This window comes from Berghia stephanieae, chromosome 11 (assembly GCF_034508935.2).
Source record: "Berghia stephanieae isolate SIO BIC M18660-M18661 chromosome 11, UCSD_Bste_1.3, whole genome shotgun sequence".
NCBI classification, from domain to species: Eukaryota; Metazoa; Mollusca; class Gastropoda; order Nudibranchia; family Aeolidiidae; genus Berghia; species Berghia stephanieae.
This window is the reverse complement of record NC_088370.1, coordinates 30,204,684-30,224,683: the sequence shown is the minus strand read 5'-3', so window position 1 is coordinate 30,224,683 and position 20,000 is coordinate 30,204,684. Positions and strand designations below refer to the sequence as shown.

General features: G+C 32.9%; 2 protein-coding genes across 3 annotated transcripts in view; both read left to right on the top strand.

The window, feature by feature from the left end:
• LOC144957112 (dynein regulatory complex protein 1-like) overlaps positions 1-14,294 on the top strand; it is a 21,429-nt gene extending 7,135 nt beyond the window's left edge. Inside the window, exons 7-19 of one of the 2 annotated variants that reach the window (XR_013642084.1) lie at positions 1-142; positions 1,849-1,988; positions 3,111-3,245; positions 5,082-5,228; positions 5,814-5,902; positions 6,377-6,474; positions 7,063-7,152; positions 7,457-7,525; positions 8,343-8,387; positions 9,553-9,704; positions 10,360-10,496; positions 12,400-12,502; positions 13,777-14,294. The exon at positions 1-142 is cut by the window's left edge and continues 68 nt beyond it. Coding sequence is in view for 1 of the 2 variants with exons in the window: in XM_078888090.1 (XP_078744216.1) it covers positions 1-142; positions 1,849-1,988; positions 3,111-3,245; positions 5,082-5,228; positions 5,814-5,902; positions 6,377-6,474; positions 7,063-7,152; positions 7,457-7,525; positions 8,343-8,387; positions 9,553-9,704; positions 10,360-10,512; positions 12,400-12,502; positions 13,777-13,839 (1,426 nt within the window). In the remaining variant the exon portion in view is untranslated. Of the gene's footprint in view, positions 143-1,848; positions 1,989-3,110; positions 3,246-5,081; positions 5,229-5,813; positions 5,903-6,376; positions 6,475-7,062; positions 7,153-7,456; positions 7,526-8,342; positions 8,388-9,552; positions 9,705-10,359; positions 10,513-12,399; positions 12,503-13,776 lie in introns of both variants that reach the window. The other variant, XM_078888090.1, reaches the window with a different exon arrangement.
• Positions 14,295-17,610: 3,316 nt separating this feature from the next.
• LOC144956738 (epidermal retinol dehydrogenase 2-like) overlaps positions 17,611-20,000 on the top strand; it is a 10,881-nt gene continuing 8,491 nt past the window's right edge. The window contains exons 1-2 of the mRNA XM_078887417.1: positions 17,611-17,723; positions 19,012-19,198. Coding sequence (XP_078743543.1) covers positions 19,048-19,198 — 151 coding nt within the window. The 5' untranslated portion in view covers positions 17,611-17,723; positions 19,012-19,047. The remainder of the gene's footprint in view (positions 17,724-19,011; positions 19,199-20,000) is intronic.

Below are 20,000 nucleotides of genomic sequence, written 5' to 3'. Positions count from 1 at the left end.
ATTTAGGCGGGAAAAGGAAGAGGAGTATTTGGATGAACGTACAAAGCGGGTAGACAGCTTTGAACAGCAGTTACAGCATCTGAGGGTCCAGGATGCAGAGGAATACAATATGGTGAAGATACGATTGGAGACTGATGTACAGGTCAGTGTGTCTCTAAATTTATTTGTAGACAACATTTTCTTCCATGTTTCTATAGTCTATATTCAATTCTGTACCATAGCTTTACAGTGCAGATTTAACATCATTAGTCAAACTAACTTTGGGCTTAGTACAAAGAATCTTGCATTTATTGAGGGAAACAAAAAGCACTTTGATTCTTTTTCTTTTTGGTGGAGGGGAGCTAATTATAATAATAATAAAAAATAATAATAAAAATAACAATAATAATAATAATAATAATAATAATAATAATAATAATAATAATTAGAATAATAAGAATAATAATAATAAATATATATACTTTTTTCATCCAAAAAATGGAAATTCGTTTACAGACGTGGCATGCATAAAAATGTATTAACACAAAGTTGAGAATATATGGCGACAATGTATACACACACACACACACACACACACACACACACACACAGATATATATATATATATATATATATATATATATATATATATATATATATATATATATATATATATATATATATATATGCAAATGCCCAAAAATGTAAAAATATACAACCAAGAACCAATAGCAACACTTTATATATTAATTTGATAAATTGAGATAGTTCCATACCTCTGGCCTTTAGACCGAACTTGTGTGTGTATATTTAAAAGATAGTATTTAATTTAAATCACAGTTGCGCGTTAAAAATTCGAACACCATGTATATAAATAATATATAAATATATAAATAGATTAAATATTTGTTTTTCGCAGTTCCACAGATTTAACAAAGTTCAGTGCGCTTCAAAGTCCTTCATTTATTTCCCCAGTAGATCATAGGGTTTCAAATCAAAGTGATACTAAGCTGCTAGAAGCCGTGGACTGAAAAAATTAATTAAAAAAAATTAATATAACAGCTTCAAAAAAATACAAAATACCAAACATGGAATGTTTCAGGCTCAAAACTCGAAATGCTCCGTTTTTGGTATTTTGTTCTTTTTAAAAAAAAAGTGGTTATAGTCATTTTTCTTCATTAGAGTTTCAAATGTTCATTTCATAATGTACAAGTTTTCTGTTATGTTTCAAAATAGTGTTATAACACTACATTATCCATCACTGCCTATTGCTAGTTGCTTATTCACATCTTAGTTGATTAACATTAGATAAGTCACCTTGGAGTCTACAAGGTCTTGGATGAAATAAGAGATCGTTGATCCATTTGGCCTGATATTCAAAGTTTCCTGTCTTGAAGCAAGTATGGGATAAGCTTATTATGAACTTGCTGTCACCCTTGTATATGGTGTGAGTGAATAAAAATATAATTCTGATTCAATTAGTAAATTTTATGCACACATACTTTATTTAATGCTATTAATGTGCTCTGGGGGTCCCAATAGTTCAGTTGGTAGGGCACTTGCTTCACAATAATAGGGAATGAGATCAATCCCGGGTTCAGTCAAGATTTTTTTCTGACCCCCCTGTCCACCTAGCAGTGATTGGGTAGCTGGGTCTGGTAGATCCGGTGAAAAGTACTTTGCAATAGACTAGCTTCCTATCCAAAGGGTAGCAAGCAATTTATTTTGTCCGTCTCACAATATAGAAACATGGATAAACTCTGGCTCCATGGGTCTAATGGCTCTAAAGGCCTATTAAAAAAAATAATTATTAACATGCTCTCCGCGCTTAACATATTTATTGTAAATTACCAAAATTGACATTATCAGATCCTGGAGCAGCAGCTACAACAAATGAGAGCCACATACCAATTAAACCAGGAGAAGCTTGAATATAACTTTCAGGTGTTGAAGAAGAGGGATGAGGAAAACACCATTACCAAGTCACAACAGAAAAGGAAAATTACCAGGTACGATCGAGCCTGCGTTTTGCTTGATATTGAGCCCTAATGTTATCCGGTTGATATTGTTATCAAAGTCCAACACCATATTAAGCCTCTAGTGGTGTTGTAGATCCATTTCCAAATTAGGTCTTAAGGTTAAATATACATCAGATCTCATCTGATCTCATCTCAATTTATGGTGTTTTACATGTCAAACTAAAATAAATAAATAAAAGAAAAGGAAAGAGAAAAACAAAACAATAAAAAATGGAGCTCCCTCAAAAAAATAAAAAACCCACAACAAGCTAACAAAAATAAAAACCCCAACAAACCAAAGCAATAAACACACAAAAAAAAAACAACAAAAAAAAAAACAACAAAAAGAAAAACCCATCAGAAAAAGTTCAAATTATTTTACAAGGGTGTTCAAGCAACGGTAACACTGACCATGTAGAATGATAATACATGAAGCCTGCAGGGTGTTAAATATAATTTTTTTAAACAGAGTCAATCTGCTACTGGCATGAATGTGAATGATTGTTTGGGAAACATAACAAGATTGTAATTTTTTAAAATCGAAATAATGTGTTATGGCAGGCAACTTGCATTTGTAAGATAAAGGTCTATAAAAGTGTGTATGAAACTGTGCGAGACAAAGCAAGAAAGAAAAAAGCAAGAAAAAAAAACTATCACAAAATAATCAGTCTTCCTTGACTTCTCCAGTCGAGGAAGACCGCTTATTTTGGGATGTTTTTTTTCTTGCTTGCTTTGCCTGCACTGTTCATAAACATCTTTTCAAATGTTTATCTTACACTACTGCATGGCTCAGCGGTATGGTCCTCACTTCAATCCTGAAAGGTACCGAGTTCGACCACCCACTGCGCTGTGTGGCCTTGAGCAAGTCACCTTGCCACAGCTCACTTTGCGGGGCTGCACTGCGGCTGATGCCTGGGTTATTCCAGTCTTCTCTTGGAATAGACCCTAAAGAAAAATTTCCCTTCAGGGATGAAGAAAGGGAATTACTTTTTTATTTTCTCAATTTGGTATTTGCATTTATATGGATTGCCTAAGGAGTTCATATTATTAGAAATTACATAAAGCTTTGGCACTAATTATATACATTTGTTTTGACAATTTTCATCTTTGTAGACTTCAGGACGTTTTAAATGCCCTGAGACAAAAACTTGCCAAGCAAGAAAAACAATACGAGGTGGAAAACCAACAGCTAAGTGAGGATTACAAGCGAATCACGGAGCAGTTTAATGATCTACAGCGAAAGTCAAAGTAAGGCAAATTAATGGATTTATGTCTTAAATATGACCAATCATCTCAAACAGGTATTATGTCTAGGTATAGCAAATGTGGAAAATTAATTTAACCTTCTCCTTACCAACTAGGTATAGGAAAATCGTCACATTGATTTCGATACAATAAACATTTAAAAAATTCAGATTTGTTTTGTACATCACAAAATTCTAAAAAACATCTTTTTATATATACAAGAACTTAATGCTGTTTTGTGAAGCTTGTTTTGCTGCATAAAATTATTAATAGTATGTAATTATTGCTCTTGAGTTTGAGTGAAAAAAAAGAAAGATTGGAAAAGGGAGAGTCAAAGTGAAGATCAGATATGGGAAATTTAGTTGTCATAAACTTTATTTATTATACAACAACAAAAAAAAAAAAAATGAAATTAACCAAAACTTCAGATTTTAAAAAAACTCAATTTTTAGCATCTACTTCACCTCAGGGGGTCCTGTTAGCTCAATTGGTGGAAAGTACTTTGCGATAGACTAGCATCCTATCCAAAGGGTAGCAAATAACTGCTGCTGTCCATTTCTCACCATAGAAACTGGATACATTCTGGTTCGGTGGGCCTAATGGGCTGTGAAAGACTATCAGTTTCACCTCTACATAATATATGTATGAGTGGATGGGTCATAAATATATTCTGCTGTTTCTAAATACTGTCACAACTCGATAATTTAAAAATCTTTGTTTGCAAAGGAAAGTTGTTTGTTGCATTTATTTTTTTTATGCAGATTTTTTAGATTATTTTCTAACACCAGCTCTTCATCCCAAATATTTACAAGAATTGCATGAAGCACAAGTCATTATTATTATTATTAGTCAAAGTATTTTTTTTTCTTGATAATAGCTTTAACTTGACGTGGTGCAAAAGGTTACAGGGTTGTTTGGTATTAATTTATATTTAAAAAATTGAATCTGGAAAGTAATAATAGTGACATGCAGCACAATTGGTAGAGCAGTTGCCTCACAGCAATGGGACTGTGATCGATCCCAGGTGCAGTCGAAATTTTTTTCTGACCTCCCTGTCCACCCAGAAGTGATTGAGTCTGTTGTGATGACTAGCTTCCTCTCCAAAGGTTACCAAGCAATTGCCAATTGTCCGTTTCATGCAATAGAAACGGGGATAAACTTCGACACCATGGGGCTATTGGCTCTAAAGGACTACGTACCTAATATAATTAATTTACATAAAACTTAAAAGAAATAAATTGATCTGTGCACAACAGCTGTTAATTATGTAACTTTCCTTTTGTTGTGGTCCCATATTTTGTAAGATGAGACTTATTTAATTTTTTATCAGACAAGTTCTTTTTCATAGTTTATTTGTTCAGCCAACAATAAATAGGTTGTGGAGTTTATTTTGATCTTGTAAAATTAAAAGAAATATGGAGATAACCTGATTGTTTGACTGCATCATGTTGTTGACCTAAGTTTCAGACATGGGGTTCACTTTATCGTCTTAGATTAATTATTTTTACATTTCCCATTCAGGAAGATCCTAGGTTCAAATTCCCCTCTGAGTGGTGCATAGTTGAGTCCTTGGAAAAGGCGTTTTACTCTTATTCTCTCACCATACTCGGGTGTAAAATGAGTACCTGGTTGTTAACAGCGTTGTCTAAATTGGAAAAATTGTGATATCGCCTTACAGGCACCATGTCTTGTCCTTCATGTTAAGTGTTAGTGTTGGCTAGGGAACTGTTGTAAAGCACTTTGAGCAGGTTAAGTAGATATTGCGCTATATAAAAGCTCAAGTTAAAAAAAAAAGTTTTTTATAGGTAATTCTAAATTTTTTAAATCAAACTTTTCCAGACATTTCTTAAGCACAGATGCCAAAAAGTTTCAAGACGTTTGGTGCATGAATGAGGAGGAGCTGAAAGGGCTTGTGATGGAGGTCATGGATGTTGACAAGGCCATTCACGAACAACAGCTGGGTTTGGCTTGGGATAACCCTGATTTGTAAGTCTAGATTTTGTTGAAGTCATACATCACCTCTCCCAATGTCCTCTCCTCGTTGAAAAACAAAAAAACAAAACAAAAACAAAAACAAAACAAGAACCCAACCCAATAGAATAACTTTTTCATGTTTTGAGATCGACTACTGACAGGCCACTGTAGGACTGCTGCAAACATGCATTGATGGGGTCTGAGGGAGTCAGCTGACTGTTCCCACTGTCAGGGAACGCCAGAGACAGCAAACCACATAGTCCTGCTATGTCCTAGAAGCTGTGGACTGTAAAGGATTTTGAGAGTTACATGTTCAAGCTTTTCATGCTTCACTGTAGAGAGGAAAAGAAAAAAAATGATCCTTCTTCTTCTTCTTCTTCTTCTTCTCTCTCTCTCCCCCCCTCTCTCTCTCTCTCTCTCTCTCTCTCTCTCTCTCTCTCTCTCTCTCTCTCTCTCTCTTTCTCTATCTATCTATCTATCTATCTATCTATCTATCTCTCTCTCCCCTGACAAAAGTGAAATGCTGGAACACAATAATTAAAGATTCAATGGTGTAATTTGCTAATAGTATGTTTAAAACCCTTGGTTCTATTTTAGTGGTTTTCTGGAAAATGTTGGTCCGTTGACGAATATGGGAGGAAGTCAGAAAGTGTCAGCCACACAAATTGCCCAGGAAGTCATGTCAGGTTGGTCATTTTAGCATTAGCTTTAAATAATTCTTTTGGTGTATTTTAATTCCTTATTCAAGGTTCCAAATATACTTTTAGGTTCTTGACCAGTCCAAAAAGTCTTGACAATATATACATACATAATGTATATATATATATATATATATATATATATATATATATATATATATATATATATATATATATTTATGAGTGTTGGTGGGTGCTTGTAGGTACGAAAGTGCTCGATAATGGTGGTTAGAGCTAATATATAATGCAAAATTTCACTCACATTTTTGTGGCCGAGACGACTCGACCACAAAAATGTGAGTGAAATTTTGCATTATATATATATATATATATATATATATATATATATATATATATATATATATATATATATATATATATATATATATATATATATATATATATGCCCCGGCCATTTCTGGTAAACTCCATTTTAACATTTTTTCTTTTACATTTCTTTAGCTGCATCATCAGACCAACGCTTAAACACAGCTGCTATTTACGACAAAATTTCAGCCCACACCATCAAGCAGATTTTGGAACTGTTGTGCGATGAAGCGGTGAGAAGTTGCTTGTTTCAGATTGTGGCAAAATATATAAAATCTTGGATGGTCATCTTTGTAAAAAAAATCCATTTATAGAAATTCATGATTGATATATCCTCTGTTTCTTAACTCTACTGCATGTATATCGAAGAAAAATAACTGTTATGGTATCACATTACATAAATGACGACCTACTTGATCATTTTCAGTTTTACATACATCAACAACTGTTCTTTAGACATAAAAGAAACTCCCACAGTATTCATCAAAGGCCAGTTTGAACAGTTTTGTGGAATCATAAAGATAAAAGTTGATAATTAATTAATTCTGTATTATTTAGCCTTGATGTGAAAAAATGTTATTTTTGAATCTAAAAAAAAAAAAAACACCCCAAAATTAGAATGGCATATTTCGACTTAAGAGTAAAGATAAAAAGTGAACATCATAATATTCCTTCTTAGGAGTTTGGGCTAAGGAGCCACTACTCTTAACTATCTCAAATGTTATCCACATTAATTATAGAACTTGGTCATCTCGTATTCAATTAATGAGATGAACAATTATTGAGTGATTTATTTTCTTTATCTATCATTACCTCATCAGGGCTTTCTTGTGGAACAAAAACTGAACAAGTTGTTGGCCCCATTGGAGAAAGATGAACGGTCCCTGATGAAGTTAGACAACATTTTCTCTGTAAGTGTTGGGAGAAAGAATTAACTTGAAACAATCTGCATTCACCTCTTCTCATCTATTTCCCATAATCATCATCATTATCATCATCATCATCATCCTCATCATCATCATCATCATCATCATCATCATCATCATCATCATCATCATCATCATCATCATCATCATCATCATCCTCATCATTTTCATCATCCATATTGTCACTATCATCATCATCACTGTCATCATCACCATCATCGCTATTTCTTGCATAAAAACTCATGTTTATTTCTTCTTTTTTTCTCTCTGCCCATTCTCTACCTTTTAGGCGTTAGGGTTGGAGACAGAGGAGGACATCCACAAACTTAGCACGTACTTCATGAACATCAGAGACAAAGTAAATATTTGTAACAGTTATTTAGTTACGTCACATGTTTTCTCTGGTAGTTTGAGGATAACTAAATATTGATAATATGATGATGATGATGATGATGATGATGATGATGATGATGATGACGAAGATGATTGTGACGATGATCATGATGATGATGATGATCATCATCATCATAATGATAATAATAATAATAATAATAATAATAATAATAATAATAAAATAATAATAATAATAATAATAATAATAATAATAATAATAATAATAATAATAATAATAATAATAATAATAATAATAATAAAATATGATGATGATGATGACGATGATGATGATGATGATGATGATAATGATAATAATAATAATAATAATAATAATAATGATAATAATAATAATAATAATAATAATAATAATAATAATAATAATAATAATAATAATAATAATAATAATAATAATAATAATAATAATAATAATAATAATAATAATAATAATAATAATAATAATAATAATAATAATAATAATAATAATAATAATAATAATAATAATAATAATAATAATAATGATAATAATAATAATAATAATAATAATAATAATAATAATAATAATAATAATAATAATAATAATAATAATAATAATAATAATAATAATAAAATAATAATAATAATAATAATAATAATAATAATAATAAAAATAATAATAAATCATCATAATAGAGAAATCAAAATGTTAAAACACTCCCAAGGTTAACACATTAAGACATAAGATGATTCTATTCCTATTTTTCCCCTCTGAACTTCTTACCATCGTTTACTTTTCCATTCCACAGAAAGAATCAGAGAAAGCCATGGACAAAGTGGTAGAAGAAGATGAGGTACTACAAAGCATACATGCTACCTTTATCATCAATTGTAATACACTCAAACTTGTTTTAAAAAAAAACAGACATAAAAACACAAAAACCAACAAACGTCTCAATGTCTTTGTCTTTCTACACGAAATGACAATTGATTGGTGAAACCATTAGATATGGTATCTGTTATTCTATTTTGTAGAGTATACAAAAAAAAAAAAAAGAAATATTTTTTTTTAGAAATAATAAAACAGTTTAAAAAACGAAATTATTAAAATAACTCATGGAGTACAATAGCTGTAGATGATTATGAAATTTGAAAATAACAAAAACAAAAATAAAACAATAAAAACAACAAAACAAAACAGTGATTCATGTAGGACAAGACTTGAGTCAAAGTAATAGGTGGCATGAGAGTGTAATGTTTGGCACATTATTAGTTTGGACTACAAGAACTATGGGGTTTGAGCCCAGAGTCAAGGAATCGTTTAAAAAATAGATTTTTAATAATTGTATTTTAAAGTGTATTTCAATTTGTAAAAATTCTATAATTGTTAATGTTTTTTTACTTGTTGCTGAAAACGCCTTTACTTACTCATTTTTTTCTTGCAGAAAATGTCTGTACTTACTGACTTTATTTCCTGAAAACGTCTGTACTTACTGACTTTTTCTTTATATCTTTTGAGGGTTAACTATGTTGTATCAGGAAAGCCTGTTTCTTATTACTGTCAATCATTTCAACATAAAAGTTTGGCGTTAAAAGTAAAAGTAGGTTGCATGTCAGAAAAAGAATTTGATCCATGGGGCATGGTGATCTTTTTCTTTCACATCCCTTTACTTTTGAAAGAATCTAAAAAAGATGTGAATGATATTGTCACTGACAAAACGGAGAAAAATCATCCCCCAAAAAGCAACCTTCCTTGACCGAGAATCAAATCATAGACTTCTGAGTAACAGTCAGAGGTATTGATTTTTTGGGATGTTTTTTTTTTTTGCTTCTTCTGAAAAACTGACCCATCTTTCCATTTACTGTTAGGTTAGCTAAATTGCAGTAGAGAAAATTTGGTTTAATAGTAGACCACATTTGAAAATACTGAATAACATAACATTCAACTTGACCTCTATGAGGTAACCAAATTGAAAGCCCTATAGATTAAATTTCTTTAAATATTTTCAATGTCTTCAGGTTGAAGAGGATGTGGATGATGAAATCAGAAAATTAACGGGAAAAGAAGATGATCTAGATTCAATCCGGAGCGACTGTGTTGATTTGATTCATCCTAATGAAGTATTGAAGGCACTCAGGGCATTTGTGGAAGACACACGGAAAAGTAACCGGTATGTGTGATTTCTAATTTCTGGCAGAAATCAATTTTTACCTTTTAACAGACTGAGTTTCTTTCAAATTATATTTTCTTTCATTGTTTATCTGAGTATATCTCCAGACCTAAGATTTCAGCGAGATATCAGTAACTGTGATGTGAATCGGTTTTGGATTTTAGTGGAACTTCAGTGAAAATTTGAGTTGGACCTTTGTTACTGCTTTCTGTTTGTTAATATTAAGACAAAATGTCAGCACAGCCTATATAGGGTAAATCAGATAGATATTTCAAAGATCAACTCATTTTAAAAAAAAAATGTATAGCATGATATACAAGAGGCAATACAAACATTCACTAGTACAGTTAAGAGAAAAATATGGATTGTCTCTCTTACATTCGTTACAGTTATAAACGTGGATTACATAAATAATAAAGATGATTGTCAACATTAGATGGAGGATTAGTAAAAGGTTGATAACCTGACTGCCTAGTTTTTACTTGACTTTAATTGATATTGACTGATTTGTAGTCTTGTCATTATTTTCTGCTTTAGAATAATTTTCATATTTTACTAGGTCAATACAAAAATGTTTTAGACTGGTTAAGGAATGAAAGCAGCTTGCAAAAAATATTTTTTTTATCATTCTACGATAATCTGACTGAATCCTCAGAAACACCAAAGACAGGTCTGCCTTTCACATCAGTGCCCTCGAGGACAGAGATGATACACATGATTCCGATTACTGGCAAGGCTATGCCAGTCTATTGTCCGATAAGAAAGAACGGATGTGGGATGCCCTCATTGAAGGCATGGAAAAGTATAAGTAAATATTCTTTTTATGCAATACATTGCAAATTGTATGTTATATGGATAAAGCATTGTAAAAATGATTACTTGAGTTTTATACAATTATAAATACAATTGAGCTTTATATAGCGCAAAATCCACTAATTGTGCTCAAAGCGCTTTACAAGGGGTCTCTGGTCAACAGCAACATTTAACATGAAGGACATGACGCCTGTTAGGCGATATTACAATTTTTTGGACAAAGACAACGCTGTTAACGGCCAGATACTCATTTTACACCTGAGTGTGGTGAGAGAATTCAAATGTGAGTAAAGAGCCTTTTCCAAGGACTCAACTATGCGCCGAGTGCGAGGCTCGAACCCAGGACCCTCCGATCCGAAAGCGAGTGTCATGCCACTAGACCACATAGCTGCACGTTTTAGTGATGGTGGCATAAGGGTATCTAGGGCCAGATGAGTGCTTTGCATTTTTATGGTCTAGTGGTATGACATTCGGCTTATGACCTTTAGATCCCAAGTTTGAGTCTTGCTGTCAGCAGTAGAATGCTGAGTCATTGAAAATGGCTCTTACTCGTCCTTTACTTATGTGTAAAAAGAGTACTTGGCTGGTAAAAAAAAATCGTCATACTATTGTTGTTAAAATCATATTGTCACACTGTTCGTCTCATCCGACATATTACGTGCTGCTGCTGGCTTGAGACTCCTTGTAAAGTGCTCTGAGTATGTAGAGAATATAATGCTACATAAAAGCTCAAATTCTTAAATAAAATAAGTACAGTGGAATCCTGATAAAGTCAACCCTGCCAGTCCAGAGAGGTTGATTGATTTTATCCATTGTCAATGGAACAGACTTAGATAAAGAACAGAAAATTTGTTACCAACAGGAAGCTTTTTTAAGCAGACATTGTGAGAATAGAGATGCGTGGTAGATATATTTAGTTTGAATACACTTGTTTTTGAGTCGTTAATGTCAAAGTGCAAAGGTTATCTCTCTCACAGCCAGGCATGAGTGCCATTTCACTCCAGCCTGGGTCTAACCACGAAAATATATTCTCTATTATCTTCATGCACTTCTCTACTCATTCCATGTCTTATTATCATTAATATAAGTGCCTGTTTTGAACTTCTTGCGCTATTACCTATGACTGAAAGATCAAAGTTTGAAGGCACCTCAGACACTTTTGTTTTTTCTCCTTGGGCAAGATTATTAATCCCAATTTGCTCAATTTGACAGTATGGGTGAATCTGATTGATATCGTTTGCTTGCCTGACGGTTTTTCTAATATTCTGCCAAGGAATGTCCAGATAATGACTTCTTGTAATGCTGATCTAAGAATATTAATGTTGTCGAGAGATCGTGAGTGGAGAAGCGTGAGTGACTAGACCAGTAGAGGAAAGGGAGGACTTGTGTTGTTTCGTGACAGTGATTCGATATTAGATAGATAGAAAGATAGATAAAGTAGTAATTAGACATCTAGAAAATTCCTTGGTTCATTGGACGTAATCGCAGTTGGACTGAACAACCGGTGAGTGGTCACAGTAAAAATCTTAACTCTTAACTACTTTTATTAAAAAGTTTTATTTGTATATCTGGGGGGTGAGGTGGCTGAGTAGTTAAGGCATTGCACTGTGACCTGGTTGCTCCCGGGTTTGAGCCCCCCTTCAGCCATTTTTTTTTCTTTGGGCAAGATTATTAATCCCCAATTTGCTCACTTTGGACACCATGGGTGATTCCTGTTGACATCAGACATCTTATTTGATGGATTATCTATATTCCTTCATAGAATGCCTAGGGGACGGTATCTAATGATGCTGTGGCAGAAGGGTGTAATTTTAAAATTTAAATTTAAATATAATTTCATTTATTAGCTTATTTACTTATCTATTTATTTATTTTTCAACAGCGAGGTGTTGCACAGTCGATCTTCCCTTCTATCAGAGACAGAAGCATTGAGACAACAAAATAGTGAACTCAGACTATTACTTCACCAATACGTCAACTCTACGGTACGTTGGTTTTATTACATTTCCCTTTCCCCTGGCGACACCATTTCTCCAAACCACACCCTACTCCTGGCTACACCCTTTCTCATGGCCACACCCTTTTGCTTAGGTTACACCTTTTCCCTTGGCCACACCCTTTCTCTTGGCCACACCTGTTCACCTGGTCATACCCTTTCTCCTGGCCACATCCTTTCCTGGTCACACCCATTCTCCTGGCCACACCCTTTCTCATGGCCACACCCTTTCCCTTGGTCACACCCTTTCTCCTGGCCACACCCTTTTATCCTGGCCACACCTTTTCTGCTGGTCACACCCTTTCTCCTGGCCACAGCCTTTCTCTAGGCCTCTAGTGGACAGTTAGGACTGTGTGAGATTGCAAGGAATAAGAAACAAACCTCTCACCCAACTTACACATATTTGCAGGTCTGATAACCGAATGAAATTATGTTCTTGATTAACATTGTTGTGATGGACAACATTTTACGTTTGTTTGAGACTATTCCCATTATAACAGTGGGTGCATAATAGATTGGGTCATTAGACATAAATATGCATTGCCCTCATCTCAATTAGCAGTAAAATGATTTTTATTTTTAAAAATTGAAATTATAAAATAGTATCAGTTAAGTGTTTTACTTAAACATTGGACCTAAGTAAGTCCTTCATTTGAATATGAATCTGAACATTTGTTTATGATAGATAGAATTAGACATATTATAAGGACATTGTCACCATTCACCAATCTCACGTCGCTTCATTTATATCACAAACAGGTCACTTGTTGAACCAAATTTTCATTTCTTACAGTATGATTCTCTTTTTATATATCCGTTCAAAATTAGCCTTTTTTATTACCATTCGCTCTTGAAACAAGTAGGGTAGTGTGTTTTACTTAAGGAGATTTTTACCGGGGACAGGATTTTACTATCATTGTCACCCGTCCAGGTATTGAACACACTCAGCATTGCTTGAATTTATCAAAAGATATGCATAATGAATATGCCCAATCATTCACCTCAAAACCAAAATGACTGGTATTGATCCTGAGTGCGGTGGAGATTTTCTCATGTCCAGCCACAGTGATTAAGTAGCTGGGGTTTTTTTTTTTAGATCTGGTGGAAATTACTTCATGACCAACTATGGCATTTCCTGTCCAAAGTTTAGCTAGTCATTGCCAATATCTCTTTAACGCCCCAGAAATTGGGGTATACTTTTGCTCCATAGGTCGTATGGCTTTACTTTTCTTCTCTTTACTGAATTGTTCATTGTTTCCGCAGGTGAACCAAGAATTGGAAATTCCCCCAACACGAGTATTACAACTGGAACTCAACCCTCAGTAATCATTTGTTAACCAGAGCAACTTTATCGACGCCTTAAAATGACAAACATAGGCACGAATATAATAGGAATTTTTTTTTTTTAATGACGTTTCTACAAAGAATATCAACATTTTGGAATAATTGGCTTAATGTGAGTTGAAAATTATTCCAAATGTTGATATTCTTTGTAAATTTGTGAAAAGAATAAAAGTATCTTTATGAAGATGTTTCATTTATATTAGAGAAGTTTTTGATACAGCAGAATGAGTGACGAGGAGATGGGCTGGGAATGGAGGAGTGGGAAATAAGAATACTAATATACAGCTCAAGAAACGCTTGAAAATATACATTTGAATTTACAAAACAGAAATGAATGCAATAATATACAGCTAGATGATTTTATATAAGAAAATTATAAATATATATTTCATAATTGGATGGAATGTGATGGAAATAAATCTTATTTTGAAGACAAATTGTTCATTGATTTTGTTTATATTTTTGATTAATTGATATTAATATTCTTCTTATTCAAGATATTGAGGTTTTTTGAATAAGTTTTTTGGTATATTAAATATTATTGTATGTCATGTAGAGGGACCAAGTTATTGTTCATGGCTTGAACACAGGCCTTTACTCCTCTTCACAATGCAACACATTCGGGTCCTGATAGCTCAGTTGGTAGAGTCTCGCTTCACAATCAAAGGGACCGAGATCGGTCCCGGGTGCAGTCGATATTTTCTTCAACCCCCCCTTGCCCACCCAGCAGTGATTAGGTAGCTGGGTCTGTCCGTTTCATGCTGTAGAAAATGGGATAATCTCTGGTTCCATCGGCCTAATGGCTCCAAAGGACTACTATAATACAATACATAACACAATTTAGACCAATTGTTGTTTATTAATAGTAAAATGGTGGCAAACCTGGCTCTCTGCTCCTCATGACACACCACATTAGAAAGAAAAATGTCGAAAAAATTAAATTTAATTATTATTATCGGTTATAATTGATTCTCTTCTGAAAACAAGTAGAAGAAATGTTAAGTTTTAATAAATGACAAAATAAAAAAAACCCCAAATGGTTATTGACGGATCAGATTTCCCCTTTATCAAAACAAATGATTTAACATGAGAGAAAACAAGCAAATGGATTGAGTGTATGGCATTTGGTATGACACACGCCTTCGGATTTGAAGGTCATGGGTTCGAGTCCCACTCCAAGCAGAGCATCGTTGAGTCCTTGGATAAGGCTTTGAATTCACATTCTCTCACAATACTCCGGTTTTAAACAAGTATCTGGCCATTAACATTAACTATATTGTCGCTTTAAAAAAAAAGTAATATCACCCTATAGGCATCATGTCACATTGTACACATTCTTTGTTGCTGTTGAATAAGGATCCCTTGCAAAACGCTTTAGTAGGTTAAGTGGATAATGCGCTATATAAGTGCTCTAGATTTTTGTTTTGTTGTTTATATTTTGTTTTTGAGTTTAGAAAAAGAGAGAGAAAAAATGATGACGTCAACAATCATTTGTCTTGTCTTAAAATTATTTTTTTTTATTGAAGTTTAAATTAAAGCTTCAGACAGGATATTTTGATAATTTACGGATTAGCACTCTCTAATAAGGAAAATACAACATGGAAGATTAACATTGGTATTAATTATAATGTCTTCGCCCTTGGACAGCAGTGGGGCATACAATAGTAAAAGTAAGGGGTGAAGCCATAATTAGAGTGAAAAGGAACTTACATATGCTATCAATAAAATAAAATAAAAAACAACTAACCCCCCCCCCCCCCCCAAAAATAGAGCATTTATATAGCACAATATCCACTAAACATGCTCAAAGCACTTTACAAGGGGTCCCTAGCCAACAGTAACACTCAACATAGAGGGCAAGACATGACGCATATTAGGCGATATTATTACAATTTTTTTTTTTGACAGAGACAATGCCTTTTAACGACCTGATGCTCATTTTACACCTAAGTGCGGTGAGAGAATGTCAGTAAAAAGCCTTTTCCAAGGATTGAGCTATGTGCCGCTCAGAGCGGAACTCAACCCCTGGACCTTCCAGTTCGAAAACCCAAATGAAGGCTCTTTACTGCATTCTCTCACCATACTCAGGTGTAAAATAAGTACCTGTTGGCTTGGAAACCCTTGTAAAGTAATTTTAGCATGTTTAGTGGATATTGCTCTATATAAATCTCACGTTTTTGTTATTGTTTGTTTTTGTTGACGACGATTATGATTTTATAAAGATGAATGTTTATTTGTTGTAAAGAGGTTATTTCAGTACCGTTACAAAGGGAGATGGGAGAATGGCCAAAAGATTTACATTTGGCGAACAAGCACCTCAGAGAAACACAAGGACTAAGGGGAGACTAACAGATCTTAGAATTTGATCCAAGAATATAGTCAGGTATCCATGAGCAGGTGCCCCTATGTCGACTTGTGGTATGATACTCACCTTTGGATTGGAAGGTCTTGAGTTGAGTCCTGCTCTCAGCGGTGCATAGTCCTTACTCACATTCTCTCACTTACTCAGGTGTAAAATAAGTACCTGGTCATTAAGAACATTGTCTCTGTTGGAAAAAAAAATTGGAACATCATTGTGTAACTAACAAGCGTCACATTTGACTCTGAATTGTCGATGGGGCATCAGGTTAATAAGGTGGTTAGATCTCTCTTTTTCCAACTAAAAAAGATTGCTTCTATTAGACAGTTAATATCTGAGGATGTGACCAAACATCTGGTTGTGTCCCTCGTGCTATCGAAATTGGATTATTGTAATGCTCTGTTGTTTGGCATTTCGCAACATAATCTGAGACGTCTTCAGATTGTCCAGAACAGCGTTGCCAGACTAGTATTCAAAAAGCGTAGGTGTGATTCTGCCAGACCTCTGCTTCATAACCTACATTTACTGCCTGTTGAGAAAAGGATTAAATACAAAGCTTGTGTTTTAGTGTATCTAATAATAATAATAATAATAATAATAATAATAATGATGATGATGATGATGATGATAATAATAATAATAATAATATAATAATAATAATAATAATAATAATAATAATAATAATAATAATAATATAATAATAATAATAATAATAATAATAATAATAATAATAATAATAATAATAATAATATAATAATAATAATAATAATAATAATTAATTTATTATTATTATTATTATTATTATTATTATTATTATTATTATTATTATTATATTATTATTATTATTATTATTATTATTATTATCATCATCATCATCATTATTATTATTATTATTATTATTATTATTATTATTATTATTATTATTATTATTATTATTATTATTATTATTATTATATATCATCATCATCATCATCATCATCATCATCATATTATCATTATTATTATTATTATTATTATTATTATTATTATTATTATTATTATTATTATTATTATATTATTATTATTATTATTATTATTATTATTATTATTATTATTATTATTATTATATTATTATTATTATTATTATTATTATTATTATTATTATTATTATTATTATTATTATTATTATTATTATTATTATTATTATTATTATTATTATTATTATTATTATTATTATCATTATTATTTCATTTGTTTATCTATCTATCTATAACAACGACCTCTTATGGGATGTCACTGGCACTTGAGTAAGTAATCTAGCCTATAACTAACAAAATTCAAGTAGAAAGCTTTGAGCTGTTGAAAACTGGAACATCGCTGACTCTGCTCACATGCGGAATCACATCACAAAGTCTAAAGTTCACAGTTCACTAAAGAAGTTGGAAGAAGATCCACTTTCGTTTTAATGTAAACAGATAGTAGGGAAGGATCATCGCCCACTTTGCACTTGGAGTAATACTTCTAGCCAGTAAGTATCGGCTTTGTATGTTTTTATTATTATTGACAATTATGTTTTATATTAGAATAATTTTGTATCTGTTGGAACATTTCTATATTGTTGACATTAGATTTAGATCCTTTGACTTAAGATTTTTGTCATTTCCTTTTTGTTTTTTTTTTTTAACATTTTAAAGATACGTTGACGTTACAAAGTCCAAACGATATCACTGCCGGACACTGCATCTGAACTTGGACTCTACCGTGCAGTGTATGTTGTAAGAGTAAAAAAGCAAAAGCCAAAGCTTAGCAAGGGAATCAATTTTGTGCATTGGTACTTGTATTAGAGCGAGGTCCCTACAGCCATCTTGCTTTTTGTTTACATAGAGTCATGAGTAGAGAACTCGTTCTACGTGGTCTTGTGGTATGACTCTCGCTTTTGGATCGGACGGTCCTGCATAGTTGAGTCCTCGGAAAAGGCTCTTTACTCAGATTCTCTCACTGTACTGTACTCGTGTGTAAAATGAGTACCTGGCCGTTAACAGCATTGTCTCTGTCGGAAAAAATTGTAATATCGCCTAACAGGCGTCATGTGTCGTTCTGCATATTTCTGTTGGTTAGGGACCCTTTGTAAAACACTTTGAGCATTTTTAGTGGATATTGCGTTATATAAAAGCTCATGTTTAAGGTTTAATCAGCTGGCATGTGTTCAATTAACCGGTAGAAATCATATAGAAAATATTCTATTACAGACCGATCGTTTCACTAAAGTTGCTGTTCCAATAAAGCACTGTTCCAACTATATAAGTGGACAGTTTAATCGAACAATGAAATGATAAACAAACCTACTTTCTCAGCTTATGCACATCATTAAAGTATTTTCACCACCTTGGCATTTTGAAAAGAAAAATAATTCCAGAGTACAGAGTGAGTTACTCAAACTTGATTCTACACAAAACACAAGCTTTACATTTACCTTGGCACTTGTTTTTTTGGTAAATGCATAACATGTGAAGTGACAAAAAAATTGAATAGACTGAGTACAGAATGACATTTACTAATTGACTTTAACAGATCTTTTTCGCAGTCTTCAACAAACTCTGGATGTTTTTATTACCTTATTGATTAAAAAAAATAAAAAAATTGATAGATTTTATTTGTGAGATTTAAAATTGTTTCCCTTTTTTGGCTTCAGATTTGATTTAACCATTTTAACAAAATTTAAAAAAAAAAGGATTTCTGGTTGCTTCTTTAAGAAATTTGCTAGGCAATGACTAAGTCATTACTTCTACTAATTGATAATTCTTTTCACTCCCCAGTCACCAGACATCGAAATCCCATAAGGGAAAGCAAACATGGTGTTCATACTTTCCTTTTTACAAGACTTGATTATGTTTTTGGTGAAGGCATTACTGGCATGGCTTTGGGCTATCATCCAGTTTTTCCTCCCCACGTCGCTCATTGCCAAGGACATTAAAGGTCAGACTGTTCTCATCACAGGGGCAAGTAAGTTCGGACCAGTTATATATGAGAATGATATCCATTCATTGCTCCTTCCATCTATTCACATTACTTTTCCTCTTTTAAATTATATCATGTTCTAAATGGCAAAGATAAATTTCTTACTGAAAATTTTTTTAAACATTTATCTTCAGCAAAGTATATGTTGCTGTGGTTTGCAGTTCGGTCATAGAATCATAACAAAATTAAGTCAAATTACACTAGTGGGTTTGAGCTTGCAGTAAGGCATCTTGGCTGCATGTCCTTATGAGAGGCATTTCACACATAATTTCCTCTATCCACCCAGCAGTGTTTAAGTATTGGGCTTTGTTAGATTAGGTGGAAAGTAATTGCAATAGACCAGCATCCCATTCTCAGGGTAGCAAGCGATTGTCATTGTTTGTTTAATTCTACAGAAACTGGGATAATGGTTCCAAGGGCCTTTTGTCTCTGAAGCCAAGGGCTACATAATTAATAGTTAATTAGGAGATTCAGTATAAGCGTTCATTAACAACGATGTGATGTATGCATCAGTGATGCTTAAGTTGTATAAAACTTACTTGTCTCTTAATGTCTCATGTCCAGTTAAATATACTGCATAGAGTGCAGAACAATTCTACACAATTGTTGAGCTATGTAGTTCTGAATATACGATACCCCACAAAAATAAGCAATAAAACACTTATGAAAAATGCAATGAAAGACCCTTCAAAGATCCATTCAAATCCTGGAGGCAAAATGGCGGCTTTTTGGGCATATACTCAGAAGAGATGAACATATACCAGCTAATAAAGCCATGAATATTTTT